Below are 23,030 nucleotides of genomic sequence, written 5' to 3'. Positions count from 1 at the left end.
GTATGCTTGCTGTGTTCTAGGAACACAGGGAGGCTGCTGGGGCTGGAGTGGAATGAGGAAGGTAGCCAGGGACCAGATCGTGAAGGGCCTGTGTAGGGCCCTGATCATATAGGGCCATGGTAAAGACTGGTTTTTGGGTGATGGGATTTGATTTATGTTTTAGATAAAGGATAGCTGGCTGGTATTGCAACAGAGATGCTGGGAGGTGAGTGTAGGAGTAGTACCAGGAAGATCAGGCGGAAGTTTCCATGGAAGCCCTTTCACTAGAATGTGACTGAGTGGGAGGCAGGAATGCTTGATTCCACCTAGGTCTGTTTCTGAAGGCGGAAATAAAAAAAAAGGGAGAGATTGAGAGAGAGGAGGTTCTGTATCCTGTGTAAGTGGACACTATATTCAGAACTTTAAACAAATCTGAAAAGTTCTGACCTGATCTTTTATCCTGAGACTTAAAAAAAAAAATTGGTGATATTTTATTTAAGTAATACTCAAACATCTCCTTTAAAAACAAATATTCCAGGTAGGGCTAAAGCCCTCCTTGACCGTTCATGCCTGTGTCTCTAGAAACAGGATTTTGTCATTGTAAGTGGGACTCTGTTGTGAATGTGGAGCTGGCTTACTGGGATCTGGTCTCTGAGCCCGAGCTAGGATTTTTTTTTTAAGGAAGATTAGCCCTGAGCCAACATCTGCTGCCAATCCTCGTCTTTTTGCTGAGGAAGACTGGCCCTGAGCTAACATCCATTCCCATCTTCCTCTATTTGTGGGACGCCTGCCACAGCATGGCTTTTGCCAAGCAGTGCCATGTCCGCACCTGGGATCCGAACCGGCGAACCCTGGGCCGCCAAAGCAGAACTTGTGAACTTAACTGCTGCACCACTGGGCTGGCCCCCTGAGCTAGGGTATTTTTAAGAGGGGTTTCTTGCAAGATGAACATTTGTAGTTTCCTCTGGGGACATTTTTCCTCTCACCGTGGAGCTGAGGGGGCTGGCTGAATTTATATTGTCAGCATCACCCCCTCAGCAAGAACACGTTGCGGGAACATCAGCCAGTCCTTTGGCTGAAGGTACTGGTAGTGATCCATTTGTTGTGTGACTGAGCTTCCTGAGGGACAGGTAGGTCTCCTGGGGACCTGATTTCTGTGTGCAGAGAACAGCAGGAGGGGACTAGGGAGAAGCTGGCCTCCTGGGACTCTTGTTGCTCTCGGCAACAAACCCCAAACTCTTTGCATTCCAATTACAATGAATGTGAAGTCCGTAAGTTATTTCCCTCCTGTTCTTTCTCAGCATGTCTAATTACTAGAAGATTCCAAAAGAATTCTTTTGTTCAGGACTGTTGTAAAAGGAAGTAAGATGTGGTGGCTAGAGCCTAGGGTCTGGAACCAGACACCAGGCTTCATGTCTTCGCCCTGGCACTTATCAGTCGCCAGACCTTGGGAAGGGCCTTAACCCTCTGACCTCATTTGTAAAGCAGGGTAAATGCAGGAACTTGTATAAAGCATGTTGTAAAGTAGTACTCAGATGAGAACATGAACTACATGCCTTTTCTATGTATTTCTAATCAATTCTTTTGAAAATTATTTTTTGTGACTAGGCTATCTTGTTTAGGTAATAATTTAAAATTAACTCTTTTTGGATTTATACCAAAGAGATGAAATACTTATTTAAAATGAGTGAATTTTAGAACTGGAGGAGGCTTAAGGTCCAGTCTTTTTTTCTTTTTCATACTGCCCCCCCGTGAAACTTTTTTTAGATAATGAAAATTTCCCTGATGAAATTTTCATACCACAGATATACTGCGTGTCTGTTTTTGTACTGTAGCCCTTTGGAGGGCCACAAGCCATTCTAAAATCTGAGATTCCCCCCACCCCAAACCCAGTCACCGCTCTTGGGAGCGATATCACCCCTGTTGAGAATCTGTCTTCTAGACCAAACCTGCTTTTTGCAGATGAAGCCCAAGGAAATTGAATGATTTGCTCAACACTCAGGTGATTATATTATGATAGTTGAAACTGCTAAATTAGTTAACTTTGGGCTAATTATAGACTATGAAAACTTCAAGAAGCTTGATTTCTGTGACTCAGTTTAAGTTTGTAAAACAGATTCATTAACTGCCAGACTTTAAAACCACCAGATGAAAGATACTAAAGGAAGTTTTGGGTTTTTTGGGTTTTTTTGGTGAGGAAGATTGTCCCTGAGCTAACATCTGTGCGAGTCTTGCTCTGTTTTGTATGTGGGACCCCACCACAGCATGGCTTGATGAGTGGTGTGTAGGTCTGCACCCGGGATCTGAACCTGTGAACCCCAGGCCACTGAAGCAGAGCATGCGAACTTAGCCACTATGCCACCGGGATGGCCTCCTAAAAGAAATTTTTATTATTCTATTTTCTATGATCTTCTTGGTGTGTAGCAATCACATGGTAGCTGGTAGCAGCAGCTTCCTACTGGTTGATCAGGAAAAGGCTGGTTTTTAAGAGTGCTTTGACGTCCTGCTGGTGGGTGGTATATAAACTGCCCTGGTAAGCAACAACTAGATTGTGCCCATTACCTTGTTTTTACAAGGCTGAGAACCACTGAATTTCCACAATTCATACTAATTGAAAGCTAGCAATGCAAAGGACTGTGCATTAAGTGCATGAGTGTTTTAAGTTTTGTAGGTGATACAAGTGACTTCTCGTTAATGTTGGTGTCTGTTAATGACCTGAGTCTTTTTAAAAAGTGTATGTTAATTTTACATTTTTTGTATTTTAAGAGAATGTAATTAACTGTTTTTGTTTTAGGTTCTTATTCACAATCCTCATACACGGAGCAAGCATTTCAGTGCATCCAGGGTCTTCCAGAGCCCCCTGGAATCTGATGTTTCACTTCTCAACATTAACCAGGCAGTTACCTGCCTGACTGCAGGAGTATTGAACCCAGAACTGGGCTATGACGCTCTTTTAGTGGGGACACAGACTAATCTTTTGGCTTATGATGTCTACAATAATTCAGATTTATTCTACAGAGAGGCAAGTATACCCCTTTATAACCATAACTTTTCCATTAACCGTTAATGTCCCTTGGTTTTTTATGCTTGAAATGGATCAGACATCTGTTTTGGTTTGCTTAGCATATGGCTGTTGTAGTATAGTTAAACAACATGGAGATTTTGCCATTTACATCTGCTTTATCTACTTGACACTTATTTATTTATTTGGTCATGGTTGGTAACCACTTGGTGACACTCCAGCTTGTCTCTCATGAAGTATATCTATGACAGCGCCATCTGTCAAGATCTCCTATTGAGACTTCAAACAAGAGTGAGGAAGCCAGCAAACAGGCCTCCCAGTTGCTTTGCATTAAAGTTTAGTACCGTAGTTCATAGGGGAAACGCTTACTCTAGCCTGCCATCTGCAGGCTACTTCATCTTTAATACCCAAGTAATTCACGTTTATTATAGAAGATAGGGAAGCAAAAAGGAAAAAAAATGACATGTGATTTCTTCATCTAGAAATAACACTTAACTCTTTAGTTAATTTATCCAGACTTTTTACTAAGTCAAATTTTTTTTACGAAATGGGACTATACTATATACATGTGGCCTTTTACTTTTTTTTTGTATAATAACTTTTTAAAGATATAATTCACATACCATATAATTCACCCATTTAAAGTATACAATTCACTGGTTTTAGTTTATTCAGAGAGGTATGCAACCATCACCACAATCAATTTTAGAATATTTTCATTATCCAAAAAAGAAACGCCGTACCTGTTAGTAGTCACTCCACATTTTCCCCTAATTGATCATCCTGAGGCAACCACTAATATACTTTCTGTCTCTATGGATTTTCCTATTCTGGACATTTCATATAAATAGAATCATATAATATATGGTCTTTTTCTTAGCATAATATTTTCCAGGTTGATCCATGTTGTAGCATATTTCACTACCTTATTCTTTTTATGGCTGAATAGTATTCCATTGTGTGTAAATACACATTTTATTTATCCACTCATCAGTTAATGGACATTGGGTTATTTCCACTCCCTGGCTATTACATGTGGTCTTTTACTTAATAATATATTGTGAACATCTTTATTTGAAGTTAATATATATCTGTGCATCATTCTCATTGGTTCTCTAGTATTTCGTTGTGTTAATATATCATAATTTGTTTAATCAATTCCATATTGTCACATATTTGTGTTATTTCTATAGTTTCTGTATTATAATTGATATCTGTATCAATTGATACTTTGATAAGATACATCTTTGCCAATTTCTGTGATTATTTCCTAAGGATAAGTTCCTAGAAATGCAGTTACTTTTTTTTCAGTAATTTTTTTATTGAGGTCAAACGTACGTAGTGAAGTCCACAAACCTTAAGTGTACACTTCACTGAGTTCTGATCCCTGTAACCAACACACCCAGTAAGAATGTGGAATATTTCTCTCACTTCAGAACATACTGTTGTGCCCCCTTCCAGTCAATTCCTGTTCCCCATAGACATTCACTGTTCTGATTTCTGTCACCTCAGGGTGGCTTTCCCTCTTGTTGAACTTCATGCAAGTGGCGTCATACAGAATGTACTCTTTGGTGCCGGGCTCCTCTCACTCGGCATGTCCGTGAGAGTCTTCCATGTTGTTCCTTTCAGCAGCGGTTCTTTTTCGTTGCTGAGTAGTACTCCATTGTGTGAATAGGCCACAATTTGTTTATCCATTCTTCTGATGATAGACATGTGGGATGGACATTTGGGGTATTTTCAGTTTGGGGAAATTATGAATAAAATTGCTATAAACATTTTTGTGCTGGTCTTTTTGTGGACATATGTTTTAATTTATCTTGGGTCAATACCTAGGAGTGGTTGTACCATTTCACACTTCCATCAGCGGTGTATGAGAGTTCCAGGTGCTCCACATTCTTTATCAACATTTGGTGTTGCCAGTCTTTTTAATTTTAGCCGTTTGAGCAGGTGTGAAGTGGTATCTTATTGTGGCTCCTTTTTGCATTTCCCGCATGACCAGTGATGTAGAACACCTTTTCTTGTGCTTATTTTGTATTTATGTGTCTTCTTTTGTGAAGTGTCTAAGCCTTTTGCCAATTTTTTAGTGGAAGTTTGTGTGTATTATTGATTTGTAGATGTTTGTTGGATGTACAGTCATGTGGTGCTTAACAGTGGGGATATGTTCTGAGAAATGTGTCGTTAGATGATTTTGTCATTGTGTGAGCATCGTAGAGCGCACTTACACAAACCTAGATGGTATAGCCTACTACACACTTGGGCTGTCTGGTACTAATCTTATGGGACCACCGTCCTATATGCGGTCTGTTGTTGACTAAAATGTCATTATGTGGCGCATGATAGAACTGGGTACAAGTTCTTTGTCATTAACAAATATTTTCTCCCAGTATGTGGCTCATTCCAATAAGTAGGTGTCTTTTGATGAGCAGAAGTTTTTGATTTTGATGACTCTAGCTGTTCAGTTTTTTTCTTTAATGGTTAGTGCTCTTTCTGTCGTCTAAGAAATCTTTGCCCATTTCAAGGTCACAAAGATACTCTTCCTGTGTTTTTGTACAAGACTGCGGTTGAGTTTGGGACTGCGTTAGGGTTCTCCAGAGTAACAGAACCTGTAGGATGTGTGTGTAGAGAGAGGGAGTGGAGAGGGATTTCTTTTAAGGAATTGGCTCAGGCGATTGTGGAGGCTGGGTAGTCCAAAATTTGCAGAGGGCAGGCAGGCTGGAGACCCAGGGAAGAGTTGATGTGGAAACTCGAGTGTGAAGGCAGACTGGTGGCAGAATCCTTCCTGTCTCAGGGGAGGTCAGTCTTTTCTCTATTAAGGCCTTCAACTGATTGGATGAGGCCCACCCACATTATAGAGGGTAATCTGCTTTACTCAGAGTCTACTGATTTAAATGTTAATCTCGGGTTGGTGGTTACCAGAGGGGAAGGAAGGAGGGAGGAGGGCGAAAGGGCTGATTAGGCACATGTGTGCGGTGATGGATTGTAATTAGTCTTTGGGTGGTGAACGTGATGTAATCTACACAGGAATTGAAATATAATGATGTCCACCTGAAATTTATATATTGTTCTAAACCAATGTTACTGCAATAAAAAAATAAATGTTAATATCATCTAAAAAATACCTTCACAGAAACATCTGGTAATGTTTGACCAGATATTTGGGTACCATAGCCTAGCCAAGTTGACATATAAAATTAATAATCACAGGGATTCAGCTTTACTGTTGCTGAGTTAAAAACCTTTTTTAAATGAGATTTTTGATAGATATTGCAAATTGCTCTCTAGAAAGACTACTGTTTTTCCACCTCCCCCTCAGAATGTGAGAGCGCCTGTTTTATCACACCATAACCAACAGTGGATAGTGTTGTTATTTTTCATCTTTGCTAATCTGAAAAATGAAAAATGATTTATTGTGAGAATGAACTTTTTTTTACATTTGTTGGTGATTTTAATTTCTTGTGAATTTCCTGTTCATTTTTTTTTTTGCTTTGGATGTTTACCCTTTTCTTATTTATTTGCTTTTTACTAACTCTTTTATCTTATTAACAAAAAAAATTAACTCTGTCTTATATATGGTAGTTATTTTTTCTGGTTTATTGTTTACCTTTTAACTCTTTTGATTGATTGGCCATTAGCAGTTTTGATTTCTTATGAATTCTTTTCTTCCCTTTATAGCCAATCTTTTTTTATAGTTTTCCTACTTAGAGATTATATAAGTAAGGACTATTTTCCTGTACAATAAATATTTGCTACTTATGAAGATGTCCTCAAAAATTCCAAAATAAATTAAATTATGCTTGTGTACTTTATTTAAGAAGTCTGGGACATTTATTAATTCTGGATGGTGGGGATATAGGTGTTTGTTTTATTGTTGTTTGTGCTTTTTGGTAACTTTACAACAAAAAAGAGTAGTAGTAAGAGAACTGGATAATAAGTATTAAAAAGATTTCCATCCGTGGGGGTTAAAATAGATTACAGAAGTTTGGGTGTTTTAAAGACATGTGTCTTGATTCTCTGGCGAATTTGGCCTTTAGAACCCAGTGGTCCAAGAGAGCCTCGGATTATGTGGCAGTTTATTGTAGCAGATTAGTGTGAGGCCCAGGGCCTGCGTTTGTCCTGGCTCTGTGCTCATCCTTGCGTAAGCACACATAAGCCCCCGTGACTGTCCTCGGTGCACAGCCCTGGCCTGCCTCTCAGGAGACCACATGGCTTCTCACAAGTGATGACAGAGGAATCTGAGTATCCAAATAAAAATAAGGATCATTGTATCTGAGATTTTAAGTCTTTTTCCTTCTCAGGTGGCAGATGGGGCCAGTGCAATGGTGCTGGGGACACTAGGAGACATCCCCTCTCCTCTGGCGATTATTGGTGGAAACTGTGCTCTGCAGGGTTTTGATCATGCAGGAAATGATCTCTTTTGGACGGTATGAAGAACAAAATGTTCTCTTTAATACGCTTAAATATTTTACTTTTAATGTTCTTTACTTTTTTTACCATTGACTGTAATGAATGAAAAAATCAAATAGAACCACGTTTATAATTCTGTGCATTATAATTCTGTACATGTAATTCTGTACATTAAACAAAGGATATGTGTAATTTGAATAACACCTGTTGGTGGTTTGTGTAATCCTGTTTTTCATGTAGCTAATATATTTGGATTCACTAAAGAAAAGATGGCATATTAATGATTTTTTATTTTCAGGTCACTGGAGATAATGTTCATTCTCTGGCCTTGTGTGACTTTGACGGTGATGGGAAGAAAGAGGTATGTGGGGGAGGAGATACTGTTCTTGTGCTCAGCTGAATAATTTTCCCATGGCAGTGACTTTAGTGTTGGGAGAAGTGTGAGCTTCTTGTATTTGATTCTGATGCTCTGTTGCCTAAATGCTGAACTAACTGGCCTCATTTGTCTTTGCCCGCTCTTTTGAAGAATAAATCACTTGTGTTTGTCTGATACATAGATCAAGGGCATGGTATGTTAAATACATGGGGCGGAGAGAGAGAGCAGAGCAGTTGATGGGACTGCGGTCATAGTCACATCTTAGAACTTGCTTCTGATGCTTTGACACATATTAGTAAGTCATTTTCAATTTTGGCCAACTTTTGCAGGAATTTAAAAGTTTCAGAGATTGACTCTTAGCCTTTGAGATTATTCTAGTGGTTACTCTAGAAGTGAGCTTCTTGAGCAGCCAGTGAAGTGCTGTTGGCACTGACTTGCCCCTCTCTTGTCCATGGATACTGGGCTCTGGTATTTGAAACTGGGCTTCTGTGTGCAGGCGAGAACTTTTTCTTCACTGACTGAGTCTGTTGACCTTCCCGTTAGAGGGAACCTTTGTCAGCACCAGATTATTGGGAAATTGGAATTCTGGGATAGCAGTAGCAACGTACAAAGTACTATGCAATTTTTGGTTTTATTTATGGAAATTTCACTGTGTTCACTTGCTGAACTAAATATGCATGATTTTCTTCCTTTCAGCTTCTTGTCGGATCTGAGGATTTTGATATCCGAGTTTTTAAAGAAGATGAGATTGTGGCAGAAATGACAGAAACGGAGGTAAGAAGTGCCACCTCAGAATTATGGTAACCTTGGGCTGCATAGATCAGCACAGTCGGACCTAACATCCCATGGGAGCACTGGGACACCTTCTCACGGCCCAGACTCTTTAGGGTAGAAACTGTGGGGGTTAAACAGAGCTGCACATTACAGAGAAAGAAGCATTTACAAATCCACTATCAAGGTATATTTTGAAAGACTGATTAAACAGAGAAAAATTATTGAGCACATAAAGGTGTTTCTTCTAATGAATTAATACATATTAATAATAATAATAATAATAATAATGGCAACCATTTATTGTGCGCCTAGTGTATGCCAGGCACTGTTCTAAGGGCTTTACATGAACCAACTCATTCAATCCTACAACAACCCTAGTAGAAAGGTATTATTATTTCCCATTTCTTTAAGTTATTCGCACAGCGTCGTGGCTATTAAGTGGCACGCTCAGGCTTTCAACTTTTATGCCTCCTCCTCCTCCTCATCATATGTGTTAAATGCGATTGAATGAAGTGCATAAATGAGATTTTGTACTTTTTCTCTTCATTCAAATTAAGTACTTCTTAGGCACATTTCTGTAGGTAAACTTAAAAATTAGATGTTAGAGAACTTGGCTAGTTTCTTTGTGATTAGAATTACTCATGTAATTGAACTTGAGATATTTCTTAGAGTTTAAATGTCATTTTCTTAAAGAAATGTCTAAAGATTGCCCTTATCTTTTGTAGTTTTGTCATTCTTGGGATATTTATTTGCTGCTGGTTTTCCAGGCTTGGGCAAGATGGAAACAGGAAAAAGAATTAGGATATTCTGAATTAAGGAAGGAGAAGAGGATAAGGGAGCAATGGTTTGTGAACATGTGAACGGACCAGAGAAAAAACAACAGAAGGGAGTCTTAGAGGTCAGAATGGTAGGATTCTGCAAAGTTCAGGCAGGTGGCGTTTAGGAGTCTGTATGAGAAAAGCTGAGGGCACTGGCCTCAACACCCCGCTTGACCACATGTCCTTGCCTCTCACCAGTTACAAAAGCTAGCCAGGAAAGTGGGGCTCCTGTTCCCCTGACTACAGAAGGAGACCAAAAAGCAGACCTGGATATTGATAGACAAAATGTTATGAATGATTTTAATTAATTTACGTTTATCCTGTAGCAAGAGTCATAGATTTGTCCTTAGTCCGACTGTTTATATATTAGCAGTTATTATGATTGTAAACTGATAGTTGCAGTAGAGAAAAATGAAGGGAGAAATGGGTGCCAAGAGCAGCAGTCTGAAAACGTGTGTCTGTGCAAGGTTGCATTTTATGTGTCTGTGCTTAGTGTGTTCTTCTGGAGAGAGGGTCTTTAGCTTTCATTAGATTCTTAAAGGGGTTTGCCACCCCCTCTTCTCCCTCACAAAAAACCAGCTTGAGAATCCCTGCCCTACAGGTGCTGTGTCCTGCATTATCGTTTTCCTTTCCTTCAAATTTGGGTTAGATCTTTTCCCGTTTGATGGGAATCCTTCAGGTTTCATTGGATTTCTTCTTGTTGTCAATATCAGATGTGAGGAGAGGGTGTTCTTTGAAACATCTTTTTCCTAAATCCTAGGAAAGGACAGGAGAACATGAAATAGAGCTAGGTATTTGAGGTGACTGTTGGTCCTCTAGTCCACAAAAGAAAGAAACTAGTGAACTGTGAAGGACTAAGGGACCTAGGGAATGTGGGGCTAAATTTATGAAAATGTGGACTTTATAAAATTTTTCATTTCAGGGCCATTTTCCTGTCTCCTTGGTTTGATTTTGCTCCTAGCTCAAATGTCTTTTTGCAGATCAGCAAAATTATAATTCATTTGGCAGTTGAACAGTACTAAGTATTGCCAAAAGAATGTCTTGAGCTAAAGACATTTTGGAGTCCTACACAGCACTTTGTATTCAGAGTTAAGTGAAGTGGGTGGTTTTGTAGAAAAGCTGTAGGTGTAGAGGAAATTACATAACTATTCTCTGCTTTATTTGATTTATTTCTTAATATCTCTTGTATTAGTGTCAGAATTAGAAAGTAGATCTGCAGGATCATAGATATCATTAAGCTTTGGTTTTAACTTTAAAGGATAATTTCATTTAATGTCTAAAATTTTATCCTTTTAAGGATGTTAAATCCTTGAGCAGACTTGTATAATATGTGCATTCAGTATGTTGTTACATACACACAAATCCATGTGTTTGGGTTTCACTTTTCTAAGGATTATGTTTTATTCTAAAAAGTGTCTTTCATCTCTAGCAAAAATAAATTGTCATAGAAAGAAAAATGTACACGTAAGGTATTCATTTGTGGATTTTACAAGTCTTTAAAATTTAGACTGTTAGATATAAGTTAGGGAAACTGGAATAATCTCTAACACATTGGGAGTTTAGCATGTATAATAGTGTGTCTAATATTGGAAGTGCATTTAAAACTAATTTTAACACACTTGTAGCAAGGCATGCAATTTTATAAAGCCATACTTTGCGTTAAATTGAGCCTTAATGAACAGATGTTGTATTTTATGTATGATTTTTTGCAGATAATCACCTCTCTTTGCCCCATGTATGGCAGTCGATTTGGTTATGCCCTTTCCAATGGCACAGTTGGAGTTTATGACAAAACAGCCCGATATTGGAGAATTAAAGTTCGTATGATTCAGCCTCTCATATTCAGGGATTTTATACTTATTGAGAGACTTCAGTGCTAATTGTTGAAATTCCTTTTCAGTCCAAAAATCATGCCATGAGCATTCATGCTTTTGACCTTAATTCTGATGGAGTGTGTGAACTGATAACTGGTTGGTCCAACGGGAAGGTAAGTTTAAATAGCAGAGTTCAGGTATAATTCAAAGTAATAATTGAGATATGTTGGCTATATGACTCAGAACAGTAACCTGAGAATATAAGCTTGCATTCTTTGGCTGTGCTTTCAAAATTAACTTCATAATCTTTCGGTGTTTTTTCTTTCTGCGATAGTTGTCAAGACTACAGACTGAATGAGTGTCCTTTCAGTCTTATAAGCCCTATTTAGGGGAACATCTTCAGGAAGATTCTTTCTAAATCTCTTCCTTGAAGGAACGAGAATCAGTGTGATCAGCTTGATCCGAGGTGTAGGCCAGTAAAAAAAAAAAGGAATTTTAATAAGCTAATAGGGAACTGTTTGTATAGGTCTTTTCTAATAAATCTTCAAGACTGACTGAAAACTTTGAAGAATCATGTTATCATATTGTTTTCCCAGCTATAACTTCAAAATAAAATCTTTTTGCTATTTTTTTCCTTTTTAAACTTCAAATGAGAATTTTCTACTTTTGGCAAGTCAGGATTGTCTTGTTAGAAACTGCCTGCCTAGCTGCCAGATCTCCATGGATACCATTTGCCCTCGCCTTCTTGTCTGTCAGTGCTGGATTGCCTGAAGGAGATCAGCTAATTCCTATCTTTTCTTTTTTGACTTTTCTTTACTTTTGCTCAGTACGTTGTAACCTTCCTTTGGTGCTGTGTGAAGAACAGATTCCAAAAAATTGTTATGTTGGTTCCTGCTTCTCTTTTTGGTTTTGTCTTTGGTATGGGTATTAAAAATTATAAGGAAAGACTGTGTTGTTGCTTATTAAGAAACTTAAAAATCCATAAAATAGACCATATGCTGGGGGAATATAAATTATTATGATTGATTCAAGAATTAGAAACTATTACACTTGAGAAGTTGTCAAAAGTTACCTTCAAATATGACTCTGGACCTAGATGTTTTTATAGTTAAACACTATCAAATTTTAAGGAATTTCTATTATATAATTTGTTCCAGGGCATAAAAAAAGACAAGAAAATTATACAGTTCATTATATAAGTAGAATAACTGGTTTCTACACTTAAAAGAAATAACATAGAAAAGGAAAATGTACAGATCCCACATGTGAATATAGGAGCAAAAATACTAAATCAATGCAACTAGCCAGTTAACTTTGTCTTCAGTAGGTCGTCTGTTGAGTCGGAGGGCCGTCCTCTCCTCCAGGGCAGAAGCTTCGTGTTCAATAAAGCAAAAGCACAGACTATCCACAGAAATATTAATTTGTAGCCTTGCTTCTTAGTTAGCAAATGAACCCTCTTGTTTGCTAAATATTGTGGAAATGCAGTGCTGAAGGCCATTATGTAGACAGAAAGAAGCAAGTTCAGTTCAGTCTGAGCTAGAGGGTTGAGTTGATGTGCTAAGAGCCTTGTAAATCCAGGCCATTCATGACTGCACAGGCTTTAGCATCTGTAATTTTCAGGCTTACGTGATGTTATTAATAGCATGATCCTTGAGTGTGATATGCTCCAGACAAGGGGTTGAAGCTAGTAGTAGGCTATGACCTAAATTTATTTTTTCTTTGCAAAGTTTTGCCCAGAAGGATGTTTATGAAAAGACAAAAATAGTGAATGGCGTTGGTCACTGAGATGATTGCTTTGCCAGATTTTCCATAGCTAGCCTTTTACTGACAGTACATGTGTTCTTGCTTAGAACAAAATCATCATTTTCAGTGTTGTTTTTGAGACGCATTTGTTTCTGATCAGTTGTTTATTTATTTGCCCCTCTCAGGAAGAGGAGACTCAGAGAGGACAGGAGGGCTCTCTAAAGTGTCTGAATAGTTTTCGTGTGGAAGAGGGACTCTTAAACAGGGTTATTATAAAAGGTTATCTGGTGGAAGACTGGGCTAGCTTGGTGTTTTTCAAACTTTAGACATAAATATATTGTATACATTTATACATAATAAAGATGAAATTTTTCTGTAAGGGTAACATGTCTCCACACTTCTCCGTGCCAGGCTCTGTTCTAAGAGCTTCACATGTGCTAAGTCCTTTAGGCCTCATTACAACCCTGAGGGGCAGGGACTGTTGTTTTCCTCCTGTTCTTGTTATTGATCCCCAAATAAGGAGACCACGCACAGAATGGTTAAGAAACTTGCCCAAGATTGCATAGAAAGTAAGTGGCAGAGCTGGAATCGAATCCCAGACAGTCTGGACTTCTGCACTGTGCTATATATACTGTATGTACTGCTTCTCAGCTGACCCATTTCTCCAAATGAGATATTATGTAAAGGCCAATATGTGCAGCAGCTTTTGTTGAAAAAGAAGAAGAAAGCACAGCTGGTCGAGGCCTCTTATGGTCCCCTCAGGCCCCAGTCATCCTAGGTACCTCCTGAGAAGCCACAGGGCTCCGTGGACTACTCTTGAAAACTGCTTGACTAAATGACCTTAAAAGCCAATTTCAACTTAAAAAATTTTTTTTTAAACTGTAGCATAAGCAATTTTTCAAGTTCTTGTTTTATTTTTAGGTTGATGCTCGAAGTGACCGAACTGGAGAGGTCATCTTTAAAGACAACTTTTCTTCTGCAATTGCTGGTGTGGTAGAGGGAGATTACCGGATGGATGGCCACGTCCAGTTAATCTGCTGCTCAGTGGATGGGGAAAGTAAATTGGGATGAGAAAAATCCTTGAAAAGTCAGATTTTCAATTTGATTGGGTCAGAATACCAGGAAATTCTACTATAAAGTGTTTGGGTATCCTCTCATCCTGGTAAATTCACCTAAGTTAGGAAGATGAGAACTTAGGGTTTTTTTGTTTTGTTTTTTGCTGAGGAAGATTAGCCCTGAGGTAACATCTGTTGCCAATCCTCCTCTTTTTTTGCTTGAGGCATCATAGTTAAGTTTGGTTAAGTTTAATGTGCTCTGCTTCAGTAGCCTGGGGTTTGTGGGTTTGGATCCTGGGCATGGACCTACACCATTCATCAGCCATGCTGTGGTGGTATCCTACATATAGAGTGGAAGAAGATTGGCACAGATATTAGCTCAGGGCTTATCTTCCTCAAGCAAAAAAAAAAGGTAGACCTGGCCATACTTGGGTTAGTCTTCAGTCCGGTGAATGTTTTTTCCTTCTCTTCAGTCCGGGGCTACCTGCCAGGCACAGCTGAGATGAGAGGGAACCTCCTGGACACCAGCATAGAGCAGGATCTGATCCGAGAGCTGAGTCAGAAGAAACAGAATCTGTTGCTGGAACTCCGTAACTATGAGGAAAACGCCAAGGTAGGTCCTAATGTGAAGGGGAAGTGGGAGTCTGAAAAGCTGACAAGGACCAGGAGGATCAGCAAATGTGGAGGAAGAAAAAGAGTTTCGACGTCTGCCGTGGTGCAGGCTCCCTCCTTCTCACTGGTGGAGGTGCGGGTTGCTTCTGCCTTTTTGCTAGTGTGGAAATTAAGAGGGCATGTGTCCTTTCATCTAGAAATTCCACTTCCAGGAATAGCTAAGATATTTGGATGCATGTTCAAAGACATTTACTGCAGCACTGTTTGTGGCAGTGAACGGTGGGAAGCAACTTCCTGTTAATCAGTAGCAGGGAGTATGTGCGGGGGAATATTAAGCAGCTCAAAAGAGTGAAGGATGCATGCTTGGACTGATGTGGAATGATATCTGTGGTATTAGTGAAAGAAGGCAAGAACTATGTGTATAGAGTATCTTTTGTCTTTTTCAAGAACAAATAATGTAAAAACGGACAACTACAAAAACTCTGTGTGTGTGTGTATGTTTCTATACACATATGTACCAAACTGGCTGGAGGATGAGCTGGGGAGTAGGACTTTAGTTTGTCCTGTCATGCATACTGTATTTGAATTTACTATACTAAGTGAATTTCTTTTGTTATTTAAAAGTACAATACAAAAAAATGTAAGAGACATGAATGGGGTGCAGTGGACCCTAACCACAGAAGGAGACAAGCGTATTTTCCCTTGGGAAAAGGCCAGGTAGGGCAAGGGAGCGCTAGTGAGGTGAGTCTTCAAATTCTAAAGAATCAGATTAATAAGATAATGAGGAGTTTGCCTTTTGAAACTGAATAGCTGTATTATTTAAAATTGGCATTAGTTCAGTGTTTCGGTGACTGAGTTGGAAGTGGGTGGGGTGTTTTACAGGCTGAATCCAGCAGTCCGCTGAATGAGGCTGATGGGCATCGGGGCATAATCCCAGCCAATACCAAGCTCCACACTGCCCTCTCGGTCAATCTGGGGAATGAGACACAGGCTGCTCATGCAGAATTGTGCATTTCCACTTCTAATGGTAAGAAGTTATTTGTAGCTGGCATTTGTAGGTACCTGTGCCATCTTGGAGTGGTTCTTGAACTGCTATTTTCTCTCTTCCCTACAGACACCATCATCCGAGCAGTACTGATTTTTGCAGAGGGCATTTTTCTAGGTGAAAGCCATGTGGTACACCCCAGCATTCACAACCTTTCCAGCTCCATCCGCGTTCCAATTACCCCTCCCAAGGACGTCCCTGTGGATCTGCACTTGAAAACCTTCGTGGGTTACAGATGCAGGTGACCCTTTGCAAATCACAGTTCCTTTCCAGATAGCACTTAGAGGAGAGCAAAATGTGTAGATTTTCCATTTTGCCATGGATTCTGTGGGGCCAAAGAAGCCACTTAGTGGTTCTACTCACCCAGGCAAGGCTTCTCATGACCCTTTATTTCCCTAATTTGAAATCTTTCAAACATAAAAATAAAAGCTATGTGTGTTTAAGATGGTTATTTTCTGGTTTTAGTCTGATGATCTTATCACAAAATTTCAAAAAATATGTTTAATTGATGATTTGTCAGCTTCTAGTTTTAGCCACTAAGACTGCAAGGGTTAGGTTGCGCCTTTAAATATTAGAGTTAAATACAACCTCAGTTAGTGAAGAAAAACTGCCAGATCTGTGGCATATAAAAGCCTTTTCAGATTCCTTTTAGGGTGTTTTAAACCCTTGGTGCACGTATGTGTATCTGTTGACTCACGTTATCTCTAAATCCCAAACCCCATTACTGTAGTACTTTAACCCTCAAGTTTTCGGGGGTTTTTCTCTTCAGTGAAACCCTTAAATATCAACTTGGGGACCCAGTAATGACTTTATTTTCTGGGCCTTGCATTTTGAAATAACATTCTATGCAAAACGCTTGTCTTGTCTTCCATTGGTTGACCTTAGCACGCAGTTCCACGTGTTTGAATTGACAAGACAGCTGCCCCGGTTTTCCATGTATGCGCTGACCAGCCCGGACTCCGCCAGCGAGCCACTCAGTTATGTTAACTTTACCATTGCAGAACGGGCACAGAGGGTGAGTGTCTGGCTTTTTTCCCCAATACTTTGGCACTTTGGAACCCTTTAGGTGTTATTTCATAGAAGAGGGGAATTGCATGAATGAGTTATTTAGTAGCAGTAGTTATGACATGAAAGAGTTATGTAGCTTGGAGTTGGCTGGTAATGTAACAAAAATATTGCTAAAATACCTTCTCTCACTTTGAAAACATAGGCACCTTATTTACCTGAGCAATCCTTGTTATAGGTGAATTCTTACCAGTTTTCAATTCCTCTCTGTAGTTATGGTCTTAGTGTGTTGTCCTGACCCCGTGTTTCAAGAGGAACCTGCTTCAAAATGGAGGGAGAGTAGGACTTGGAGCTGAGAACATTTTTGGGTTCAAATGCTACCTTAACTAATTATATTTTTTATTTTTATTTTTTTTTTGAGGAAGATTAGCCCTGAGCTAACTGCTGCCAATCCTCCTCTTTTCGCTGAGGAAGACTGGCCCTGAGCTAACATCAGTGCCCATCTTCCTCTACTTTATATGTGGGACACGTACCACAGCATGGCTTGCCAAGCAGTGCCATGTCCGCACCTGGGATCTGAACCAGTGAACCCAGGGCCGCCAAAGCGGAACATGTGAACTTAACCGCTGCGCCACCGGGCCAGGCCCTCACTACCTTAACTAATTAAATTCGTCGTGCTTTGGGGGAACTCCCCTCCCTGGTCTGAGGCTCTTTCCTTATCCTCACTTATAGGTGAGGCTAGTCGTAGCTCAGAGGGGCCCCTGAAGATTATGTAAGTGGTGTGACAGTACCTCGTAAAGTTTAGAGGACTAATACTAGTGGCCTTTAACCTTGGCTGGACTTCAGAGCTCTCAGTGAGGCTTTGCAATCTTGTAGATTCTTAGGCCCCTGCCCAGCCTGTGGAACCAGAAACTATAGGTGGGCCCTTCCAAAAGGCCTCACGGGTGGTTCTCATGTGGAAGCTGTGTTGTAAACCACGGTAAAGTACTATTATTATTAATACTAAAATTTATTCTCATTGTGTAGATGTACCTCTGTGTCTGTGCTTCGTGTGCGCATGCATTCTTTATTTAAAATTTTTTTAAGGAATGGAATGGAATAGTTTTAAGTAGACTACCTTGTCCAGTATATAGCCACAGAAGAGCTATTGTGTAAACAGAATTAGTGTCCTTCCTGAATTGTTTCTACATTGCATATAAGATTCTGCTTACGTTGAAAATGCTATAAAATCATGTATGCTGTAGGGCCAGACATAATTATGAATGTTACTCAAGAACACGTGTAAGGTGAGAACAGGGAGCGTGATTAGTGTTTTCTTGGTCGGGGGGAAGTATGATTCTTTCTTTGTTTGTTTACCAGGCAGTAAAACTAGAAAGAAGGATAACTCTTAAGAATGACTATACTTTAAAAATGAAGTTCATTTCATCCTGTTCATTTTAAGGTTGTTATGTGGCTCAGCCAGAACTTTCTGTTACCAGAAGACACTAACATTCAGAACGCTCCGTTTCAAGTGTGTTTCACATCCTTACGGAATGGTGGCCAGCTGTATATAAAAATAAAACTTAGTGGAGAGGTAATGTTTGCTGTCACGGGCACAGATTTCTCCTGTAATGTTTAGCATTCAGTGCAAAGTGAGTTGGGTGACACCAATCTCAAGACCATAAAACCACGTGTTTCAACTTCATCTGTTGGTGTTAGTCATCTTAGACACGGGGATATATTCTAGAAAAGCGGTTTTCTGCCTCACCCCCTCCTTCCCTTCAGCCCTCCTTGTCTGATCTGGGAAGGGTTGAGAATACAGAGGTGAACGGAAACATTTTCACTGTTTGAGTGATTTTGTTGTTTAGTTTATAAGGCTAGAGGATTGGTCTTGTAGTCTGCTCCTAGAGATAATGAATGTGGTTTGTAATTTCCATGAGGCCTAACCCCTGTCTTCTTCATCACCACATATAAATTTATGCTCAATAAATGTGTTGAATATTGGGAAATTGAGGTACTGGTTCAGCTAACTTTGTCTTTAATATCTGAGGATGCTGAACTTGTCTCTTTTTTCTGCACACAGATCACTGTAAATACTGATGATATTGATTTGGCTGGTGATGTCATCCAGTCGATGGCGTCATTTTTTGCTATTGAAGACCTTCAGGTGGAAGCGGAGTTCCCGGTCTACTTCGAGGAACTGCGAAAGGTGCTGGTTAAGGTGAGGCCCCTAGTGGATGCATTCGTGAGCGCAGGGTGGTCTCTGTGTGTGAAATGTTTCTCTTGGGGGGTTAACGATACTACAGATACGTACACTATGTGATAGTCGTGTTTTAAAGAATTTTCGCAAATTCTTAAAATCAAAATTGAACTAGTATTGGATAATTCGCTAGTTGAAGGATTTCTTTCATACAAGTGAGTGGTTAGCTCTCGACTACCCTGCCTTCTTTGGTTTAGGGGATACTTTTAAAAACATGTCATATTAACATTCTCCTTTGTTAGCCCTTCATCTTACCCATTGTGTCTACATTGCTCTTTGGTTTAGTGCTTTCCAACAACCCAAATTCAAAAAGAAAAAGAAAAATAATGATTGTTACTGGCCCCAAATTATAACAACGTTCCTACCAGATCTCTAAAATGTTAATATGTGTGTTGCTAGGGCTCCAATGCTAAGACGTGGAAAGAATCCAGATGGAATGTCAGCTTGAGTGTTGGAGGCAGCATAGGCTAATTAATTCGTTGATGAGGAGATGAAATAATGGGAGACACTTACGATGGTACAAGTGAATAGGGGAAAGAAGAGGGCCCTGGTATGTGGTAGACAGCATCTCCTCAGTCTGTCTAGTTTTCAGGAAGTTTGCAGGCCTTTTTAATTCCTGAGTGTTCGTGGTCTCCAGGTGGATGAGTATCATTCAGTGCATCAGAAGCTCAGTGCTGACATGGCTGATAATTCTAATCTGATCCGAAGTCTGCTGGTCCGAGCTGAGGATGCTCGTCTGATGAGGGACATGTGAGTATTTACCATTTACCTAAGACAGGTGCAAGGTTAAAATTGGCAGTGATATGGAATAGCAACTCTCAGATGCTACTAGTAGGAGTGTAAATTGGTATGATGACTTTGGAAAATAATTTAGCATTATCAGTAAAGTTGAAAATGTCCATACCCTATGACCCAACAACTCTACTCCTGGTTTATAACCTAGAGAAACTTGTGCACATATAAACCCGGATGTTTGTATAAGAATGTTCATAAAGGCATTGTTCATAAGAATCCTAAGGCGTAAACAATCCAGTCAGCAGTATAATGGATAAATTATGATATATTTGTACAATGGACTACTATATACAATGACACTAGTCAGTGTGTAAATTTCCCCAGTTGTCTCATAAACGTGTGTGTATGTATTTTAAGTTGGTTTGTTCAGTTTAGATCCAAAGACCAAATATCGTGCATTGAGTTTGGTTGATAGTCTCTCTCTTTTTTTTTAAATTGTGCTTCACTTTATTGAGCTTTGCAGATACTGCGTTTTTTGTAAGATCCTCTACCAGCAAAAAGATTACAACTTGCTGAGGGCTCAGATGATGGTTAGCATTTTTTAATAATAAAGTATTTTTTTTTAATTTTTAAAGATTGGCACCTGAGCTAACATCTGTTGCCAATCTTCCTTTTTTTTTCCACTCTCCCCAAAGCCCCCTAGTACATAGTTGTATATTGTAGTTGTGGTCCTGCTGGTTGTGCTGTGTAGGACACTGCCTCAGCATGGCCTGATGAGCAGTGCCATGTCTGAGCCCAGGATCCGAACTGGTGAAATCTTGGGTTGCTGAAGTGGAGCGCGCAAACTTATCCACTTGGCCATGGGGCCGGCCCCAACAGTAAAGTATTTTTTTTGTTAATTTTTTTAAAGTTTGAGTTCATAATAGTTTACATCATTGTGAAATTTCAGTTGTACATTATTTCCTGTCTCTCACCACATAGGTGCTCCCCTTCACCCCCTGTGCCCACCCCTTACCCCCCTTCCCTGGGCAACCACTGAACTGTTTTCTTTGTCCATGTATTTGTTTATGTTCTCCATATGAGTGAAATCATCTGGTGTTTGTCTTTCTCAGTCTGGCTTATTTCACTAAGCATAATTCCCTCAAGGTCTTTCCATGTTGTTGCAAATGGGATGAATTTGTCTTTTTTTCTGGCTGAGTAGTATTCCATTGTATATATATACCATGTCTTCTTTATCCAATCATCAGTCGATGGGCACTTGGATAGTTTCCATGTCTTGGCTGTTGTGAATAGTGCTGCAGTGAACATAGGGGTGCATATGTTACTTTGGATTGTTGATTTTAAGTTGTTTGGGTAGATACCCAGTAGTGGGATATATGGTAGTTCTGTTTTTAGTTTTTTGAGGAATCTCCGTACTGTTTTCCTTAGTGGCTGCACCAATTTGCATTCCCACCAGCAGTGTATGAAGGTTCTCTTCTCTCCACACCCTCTGCAACATTTATTATTTTTAGTCTTAGTGATTATAGCCATTTTAACAGGCATAAAGTGGTATCGTAGTGTAGTTTTGATTTGTATTTCCCTAATGATTAGTGATGTTGAACATCTTTTAATGTGTTTATTGGCCATCTGTATACTTCTTTGGAAAAATGTCTGTTCATTTCCTCTGCCGATTTTTTGATTGGGCTGTTTATTTTTTTGTTGTTCAGTTGTGTGAGTTCCTTATATATTAGGGAGATTAACCCTGTATTGGATATATGATTTGCAAAAATTTTCTTCCAGTTGGTGGGTTGTCTTTTGGTTTTGATCCTAGTTTCCTTTGCCTTGCAGAAGCTCATTAGTCTGATGAATTCCCGCTTGTTTTTCTTTTGTTTCCCTTGTCTGAGAAGACATGGTATTCGAAAAGATCCTTTTTAGTTCGATGTCAAAGAGTGTACTACCTATTATCTTCCAGGAATTTTATGGTTTCAGGACTTATCTTCAAGTCTTTGATCCATTTTGAGTTTATTTTTGTGTATGGCATGACATAATGGTCTACTTTCATTCTTTTGCATGTGGCTGTCCAGTTTTCCCAACACCATTTATTGAAGAGACTGTCTTTTCTACATTGTATGTTCTTGGCACCTTTGTCAAAGATTAGCTGTCTGTATATGTGCGCTTTTATTTCTGGGCTTTCAGTTCTGTTCCATTGATCTGTGTACCTGTTTTTGTACCAGTACCATGCTGTTTTGGTCACTATGGCTTTGTAGTACATTTTGAAGTTTCCGGGATTGTGATGTCTCCAGCTTTGTTCTTTTTTCTCAGTATTGCTTTAACAATTCGAGATCGTTAGTTGCTCCATATGAATTTTAGAATTCTTTGCTCTATTTCTGTGAAGAATGTCATTGGGATTCTGATTGGGATTGCATTGAATCTGTAGATTGCTTTGGGTAGTATGGACATTTTAACTATGTTTATTCTTCAATCCACGTGCATAGAATCTCTTTCCATCTCTTTATGTCATTATCTATTTCTTTCAGTAATGTCTTATAGTTTTCGTTGTATAAGTCCTTTGCCTCCTTAGTTAAATTTATGTCTAGGTACTTTATTCTTTTTGTTGTGATTGTAAATGGAATTGTATTCTTGAGTTCTCTTTCTGTAAGTTCATTTTTAGAGTACAGAAATGCAACTGATTTTTCTAAGTTGATTTTGTACCCTGCAACTTTACTGTAGTTGTTAATTATTTCTAATAGTTTTCCAATGGAGTCTTTAGGGTTTTCTATATATAAGATCATGTCGTCTGCAAACAGTGAGAGTTTCACTTCTTCCCTCTCTATTTGGATTCCTTTTATTTCTTTTTCCTGCCTAATTGCTCTGGCCAAAACCTCCAGTACTATGTTGAATAAGACTGGTGAGAGTGGGTATCCTTGTCTTGTTCCCGTTCTCAGAGGGATGGTGTTCACTTTTTCCACATTGAGTATGATGTTGGCCGTGGGTTTGTCATATATGGCCTTTATTATGTTGAGGTAATTTCCTTCTATTCCCATTTTGTTCAGAGTTTTTATCATAAATGGCTGTTGGATCTTGTCAAATGCTTTCTCTGCGTCTGTTGAGATGATCATGTGGTTTTTATTCCTCACTTTGTTAATGTGGTGTATCACATTGATTGATTTGCGGATGTTGAACCATCCCTGTGTCCCTGGAATAAATCCTACTTCATCATGATGTATGATCTTTTTGATGAATTGCTGTATTCGAGTTGCCACTGTTTTATTGAGGATTTTTGCATCTATGTTCATCAGTGATATTGGCCTGTCGTTTTCCTTTTTTGTGTTATCCTTGTCAGGCTTTGGTATCAGAGTGATGTTGGCCTCATAGAATGTGTTAGGAAGCGTACCATCTTCCCTAATTTTTTGGAATAGCTTGAGAAGGA

At 39.3% G+C, this 23,030-nt stretch overlaps 1 protein-coding gene across 1 annotated transcript in view; it reads left to right on the top strand.

Moving 5' to 3' along the window:
• BBS2 (Bardet-Biedl syndrome 2) overlaps positions 1 to 23,030 on the top strand; it is a 34,418-nt gene that overhangs the window by 2,070 nt on the left and 9,318 nt on the right. The window contains exons 2-15 of the mRNA XM_008539792.2: positions 2,774 to 3,001; positions 7,297 to 7,422; positions 7,704 to 7,766; positions 8,478 to 8,555; positions 11,086 to 11,190; positions 11,274 to 11,360; positions 13,852 to 13,987; positions 14,459 to 14,598; positions 15,480 to 15,624; positions 15,712 to 15,883; positions 16,528 to 16,657; positions 18,089 to 18,220; positions 18,710 to 18,847; positions 19,524 to 19,636. Of these exons, the coding sequence (XP_008538014.1) occupies positions 2,774 to 3,001; positions 7,297 to 7,422; positions 7,704 to 7,766; positions 8,478 to 8,555; positions 11,086 to 11,190; positions 11,274 to 11,360; positions 13,852 to 13,987; positions 14,459 to 14,598; positions 15,480 to 15,624; positions 15,712 to 15,883; positions 16,528 to 16,657; positions 18,089 to 18,220; positions 18,710 to 18,847; positions 19,524 to 19,636 (1,793 nt within the window). The remainder of the gene's footprint in view (positions 1 to 2,773; positions 3,002 to 7,296; positions 7,423 to 7,703; positions 7,767 to 8,477; positions 8,556 to 11,085; positions 11,191 to 11,273; positions 11,361 to 13,851; positions 13,988 to 14,458; positions 14,599 to 15,479; positions 15,625 to 15,711; positions 15,884 to 16,527; positions 16,658 to 18,088; positions 18,221 to 18,709; positions 18,848 to 19,523; positions 19,637 to 23,030) is intronic.

This window comes from Equus przewalskii, chromosome 3 (assembly GCF_037783145.1).
Source record: "Equus przewalskii isolate Varuska chromosome 3, EquPr2, whole genome shotgun sequence".
In the NCBI taxonomy this organism is placed as follows: domain Eukaryota; kingdom Metazoa; phylum Chordata; class Mammalia; order Perissodactyla; family Equidae; genus Equus; species Equus przewalskii.
The sequence above is the reverse complement of the archived record's forward strand: the minus strand, read 5'-3'. Positions and strand labels throughout refer to the sequence as shown.